This window comes from Marmota marmota, unplaced genomic scaffold (assembly GCF_001458135.2).
Source record: "Marmota marmota marmota unplaced genomic scaffold, marMar, whole genome shotgun sequence".
Taxonomy (NCBI): Eukaryota; Metazoa; Chordata; class Mammalia; order Rodentia; family Sciuridae; genus Marmota; species Marmota marmota.
This window is the reverse complement of record NW_025999853.1, coordinates 10,539,275-10,545,274: the sequence shown is the minus strand read 5'-3', so window position 1 is coordinate 10,545,274 and position 6,000 is coordinate 10,539,275. Positions and strand designations below refer to the sequence as shown.

The 6,000-nt window shown below is 36.5% G+C and overlaps 1 protein-coding gene across 5 annotated transcripts in view; it reads left to right on the top strand.

Annotated features, from left to right (window-relative positions):
- Ano4 (anoctamin 4) overlaps positions 1-6,000 on the top strand; it is a 372,166-nt gene that overhangs the window by 240,859 nt on the left and 125,307 nt on the right. For all 5 annotated transcript variants that reach the window (XM_048803237.1, XM_048803234.1, XM_048803236.1 and 2 more), the window contains 2 exons: positions 1,150-1,250; positions 4,533-4,577. In XM_048803237.1, the coding sequence (XP_048659194.1) occupies positions 1,150-1,250; positions 4,533-4,577 (146 nt within the window). The remainder of the gene's footprint in view (positions 1-1,149; positions 1,251-4,532; positions 4,578-6,000) is intronic.

The window sequence follows — 6,000 nt, the reverse complement described above, 5'->3', positions numbered from 1 at the left end:
GAAAAAAAAAAAAAAAAAAAAAAAAAAAAATGACAGTCCTAAATTATAAAAATTTATGTGACCTGTGGTCTATATGGGAAAGATCTGGAGAAATATGCAGCCATTTTAGTAATCTAAACTGGTTTGGCTCACTGTTGCCTCCTTCTCCTTGCACAATCCACCTCTTCCCCTGGTTGGTGGCACCAAAAAAGAAATTTCCTAATTGGTTTTTCATGTCCCTCCTGCTAGGGGCAGAGACCAAAACCTCTTGGGTGGTTATCAGGGTATAAAGTCCTAGTTTACTTCCCTTTCCAAATTCTGTGTTGATAAAAAGCCCCAAAGGAGGCCAACGCTTTGGGCCAAAGAGCACAGTCCCTTGCAAAAGCTTTGCCTAATCCAGCTCCAACCCAGATTCAAATCACACGTCTCACTGGTCCCTCCATCTCCACCTCCACTAACTTGACTTTCACTTGGATGATTGAGAGTTTTTCTCCTCTTGTTTTCTGTACAACTCCCCCTTATAAGTTATTCTCCATAAAGAAGCCCCAGTGATCTTTGAACACTTTAGAAACTCCCTGAGTTCTGAAAATAAAGCCCAGTGGCCTAAGAAGTGCTGCCTGCTCTGTTTCTGCTCACTCTTCCAGCCCCTTCTCTACCTACCTCGTGCACCGCAGCCATTCTTCTTTCTTTTCCGCCCCTTGGACACTCTGAGCAATTCCCCGGCTCACTCCCTCAGCACCCAGAACATGTGTCCCACATTCCTTTAGGTCTCAGCTCACAGGTCACCTCCACAGAGAGGCCATTCCTTGACCCCTTGTCCAAAGTGCTCTTCTCCCTATAACTCTTCCTCCCTGTCCTTTATCTTCAGAACCCCCATCTTTATCTGAATTTTTCTTTTAAACTTGACTTTTCCCATCGTCTTTTCTAATACTTTTTGTAGAATATAAATGCCTTCTGTCTGTCTCTCTTGTTCACAGCTGGGCCTCCAGTACCTGACACAGTGGGATATTTGTTGAATGAATATATGCACATTTAAGGGGCTAACTCAAAGCTGAAGAATGCCCCAAATCATAAACTCCATTCAAGTTCATGTGTTCTGAGTTCTGACTCAATTTAAACTGTGGGAGATTTGGATATGCGTTTCAATTTAGATTCTTTTTTCTATTTCAGTCCTCTCTAATAAATAGTGACATTATCTTTGTGAAGTTGCATGCCCCATGGGAAGTTCTTGGAAGATATGCAGAACAAATGAATGTAAGGATGCCTTTCAGGTAGGTGTAAATGTATTTCCCCCCACTCCTGCTGCTGCACTGTACACCTAATATTCTCTTCTCTCAGAACAAATAAAACTGAAGTGCAGACTAGAAAGTTATTCAAGGAGAAAATCCTTCAAATGTTTAGGAAATACAAATCAGTTTTCATGGCCAGTAATGATTTCATGGCTTTTGGTGACAATTTCTGGATAATTCAGTCCCTGGCAGGTGGATATTTCAAGTGCCTGTGATTAAAAAAGAGCATTTTCCAAGAGGAATTTTCATTTTAAAAGTGCTACTTCTGGGAGTCCTATGAATTGCTGCTTTAAACAGCCAGACTCTAGGCACATGCTCCTTACTGACTAGTCCCTTCCAGAAAAACATTAAAATCTGCTTCCAGATAAACAAGGTCAAGGAATTTCATGAAAATGTGATCTATTTTTTTTTAAATAGCCTACTTTTAAATTTAAGACATCATAAATACTGTGCAAACACAAGTGTGAATATTTGTTCCAAGGGAAATAGAATATACTCTATGTGGATTGCGGAGGTATTTGAGAGGATTATTTACCTTCATCTCACAGTGAATATCATTACTTTCCCTATGGATTAAGAAAAAATTGATTTTAATTTGCTAGATGGAAATAAAATAAGATATTAAACCTGAAATTTTAAATGCCAAGATATGTGTGTACTAGTGAGGGGATTCAAAATGGAATCTTCTAAACAGAGCAATTTAGTACCAAGGACAGTTCCAAAGTTGAATTAAGTACTTTGGGTTGTGTTTTGTCAGTAAGTCCAAGTCATGTACAGGAATTAGGCAAACTGTAAGAGTTTTACAAATAACTCTTAATGGACCATGGAAAGTTATGGAGACAAAGAATCAGTTACACTCACAGAGACAGAGAGAAACTAGACATGTTGAGAGAAGGACAATTTCCATTCATAGGCCTGTAATGTATCTCCCAGATGCATCTTATTCTCATTGTTTATTAATCTTTATGTCCTAATATCAAGTAAGAATAAAGACTGGGACTAGCATCTGTTTTCCTGGAGGCAAAATTTTCAAAATAGATAAATATAGTTTTGATCTTATGATTTATTTTTCTATTTAAAGTGTTAAAAAGGAAATCTTTACACTCAATTTTTTTTAAAAAATCATACATGCACTGAGAAAAAAAAATTAAAAACTACTATACTAAAATAATTAAATCCAGTTATTTATCAATGGTATCACAAGTATCTAATATGGATTAATGCCATATTAGCTGAAGAGCCAAAAGGGAAAGAAACTGCCACAAAATAAACTTACAGAAATTGAAATGCCTTCCTCAGTCTAAATTTCACAAGTCCTTCTGCCAAACACTCCTGAAATGAAGAATGTTAAAAAAAACCCGAAAACTTGAGCAATGTTTGTGCAAAGCAACCCTTAGTACCTGCAAGGATTCACATCTGAAAGAACTGGCTCATCATAGGAACAATTTCTGCATGCCCATTAGGTAGCAGAAAAGTGCCACCTCTAAGCAGCATGAATACCTTTCTGAAACAGCATTAAGAGAATATTATCCAAGCAAACAAACTGAAAATGAATGCAAATAATAATTTTCTTTTAGATGTCGGGATTCCTGAAGAAAAACAATGTTAGAAAAAAAAATATTGTTAATGTGTGTGGCACTAATTGGCCTCATTAACATTGATGTGATTTTACTTAAGCAAAGGTTCATTTGTTACAATCTAATGCATTTAAAATTTCTGCTGTTATCTTGTCCATGGTTTCAAATATGTAACTCTAGCCAAAGGAGATAATTGCATTTCCAAAGGAGGAATTTTCCTGCTGTATTTCAATAAAATATAAAAACATCAATTTGACATAATTTCAGTGTACCAGAGAATTTTATTTGTTTTTATTATTTTCTGAGGACTATAATTCTGAATCTCAGGTTGGATATTTTACCCAACAATGTTTAAAAAGAAATTGAAGAATTGGCTTCTTAGGGGAAATTGCCAATAATACCTGCTTCTTAAATACTTATGTCTATGGATATAGCTTAAAAATGTTAATAAACTTTATTTTTAGGGCACTTACAGGTTTACAGTATATTGAGCAAACAATGTAGAACATACCATATAAACCTCCTCACCTCACAATTTCCTTATAATCATCTTACATTAGTGTAGTATATTTGTTACAATTAATAGACCAATGCTGATTCCTAATTATTAACTGAAGTCCATAGTTTGTTTAAGGTTCACTCATTTGTTACAGTTCTTTGGGTTTTGATACATTCATACCACCATGTAGCTCCCATTACAATATAACAAGGCAAACAATGTCCTAAAAATCTCCTGAACTTCATCTGTTCCTTCCTTCATCCTTGGCCCAAACCCGTGGCAACCACTGATCTTTTTATTGTCCCTATAGTTATTGTCACAACTATGACAAATGTTTTATAACATATAAATTTCCCCTCTTGCAAAATTGAAAAAGCTCAATAATAGTTCAGAATACATATAAGCCACAACAGTTTCATTACTACTTTATCAATTGAAGCCTGAAATATTGAAAAGAAATTTCATTTTAATAATACATCTAACACATATATATTCTTCCCTCCAACCACAATGATTGTTTTTAAGATTTAAAAAATGTAAATATACAGCAACATAAGAGAGCCTTACTAAATCTGATTTTTAAAATTGTTTTTATAGAATCTCTTGGTTTTATCTGCTCAGTTCACCTTTAACAAGAGCCAGGGGTCAGTCAGAATGCCCCAGGTGGTTATTTTCAAGTGTGTGTTGATTCTGATAAATTAATGTCCTTCTCGTACTGGTTGTGAAATATATATTTCTCATATTACCCCAATCTAAGTCATGAGTAAAGTGTTCTGTAAACTTAAAAGCTATACCAACATGGATTTAATACAATAGTGTGCCCATTAAATTATGTATCCATCTCTGTGTTTCCCCAGAAAAAAAGCTGATCTCAGCCAAATCTGTGCAAATAGCGTCTGTTCCAAATCATCTCTGTGCACATGTTTTGTAGGGAAAAGGCAACCATAAAATAATTATAGTTATAAGGAAAGGGAGAAGGAGCAATGAAAATGCCTCTTAAGATTTCATAACTCAAAAAAGCATGCCCCATGTTCCTACTACATTTCTCACTGTTAATCTCTTTTTAGTTTTTTCTTCTTCACCTCTTACAGGCTTCTATCTTCAATCTCCTTTCCTTCCTTGCTAGTTCAAACTGTAACTGACGATGGGTTTTCTTCTCGACTGGCTTCATTTTTGCTGTTCTTCCAGGAGAAAAATCTATTACCTGCCCCGTCGGTACAAGTTCATGAGCAGGTTAGTAGCATGTTCTGTCACGATGGGTGTTTGTCTGTCTGCTGGCCTGTGTACTCCAACAATGACAAGGAGCTACAAACCTATAAAGATGTCACATGGGAATATACTGCCATGCATGGTCCAAAAGCAGCTGTTTTGAGTTAGACACCCCCTCCACACATACAAAGATGACAATATCCCCCTCTCAGAGGCTTCTCCATGACCCCTTCACACTTGAGAGGATGCAGTTCATCCCTAGGTGTGTTGTGCTGCTTTTTAAGCCCATTTTGTTGGACAAATTGCAAAAAATCCCAGTTATTTAGAGCATCTTTGGCCTGGAAGTTTTTTATTTTTTGTATTTTGTTTTCATATAAATCCCTCCCTCCCAGAAAGCTTCAAGTATAGATAGTCACCTTTTTACAAAGCTAATGACTGCTCCCCCCGCCCCCCGAATGGGTGAGGTCCTTCCCTGTTACTAACATTGTATTAATAAAATATGCAAATGTATAACCTTACTTGGGAACTTGGGAGCTCTTCTAACCTTCTGTATTGGAAAGAGAGAGAGAGAGAGAGAGAGAGAGAGAGAGAGAGAGAGAGAGAGAGAGAGAACATGAACTGAATGAAGATTTAATTTATGGTACTTTGTATCCTTCTCAAGTTTGTTTTTCCTTGTTTTATGAGAGGCCAAGGAAAAAGGGAACAATATTGTCCCTGAATTGGATTTCATGGTGATCATTGGTAAATCTAATTTAAAAATTCTTAATTGCCCTTATATTTCCATTCACCCTGAGTTGAATTGATGATTAAATCAGGGATTCATAGAGTTTCTCTGAAAATCCTATGGTTAGTTCAGTTCTGTGAGATCTAGGATTCAGGTTCACTCCATTCATATGCTATGCAGAGTGGTAAGTAAAAGAGTATTTGATGTGGTTTCGTGGGTTTTCTCCAGGGCACATGTACTCAATGTGGTATGGTGTGAGAATTAACATTTTTTTAAAAAAAACTCAAATGTTGTAGTTTCTCAAAATTTTCCTATGCAACAATCTTATTAGCAGTTCTTCTTTCATTAGGCAGTAGACATGCATTTGTATTTACCACAATTCAGATTAGTGCCTTTTCATGTAATGATATTCTGTACAGCCTGATACAAAGTTCTCAAACTTCAACTGGCATCACCTGGAAGGCTATTAAAACACAGATTTTGAGCCCCCAGCCCACCCCAAGTTCCTGATTCTGTAGGTCTGTGGTGGGACCAAAGAATTTTTCTAACAGGTTCCTAGCTGAGGCTAATGCTGTTGATCCTGGACCATGTTTTGAAAACCTCTGATCCTCATGACACATTGATCTGTACATTCCCATTAAATTAAGGGTTTGACTAACTGTAGATGGTGGGAATGAAAACCCAAATCAAATAACACCTGGAAGAAACACAAGGTGAACAGAA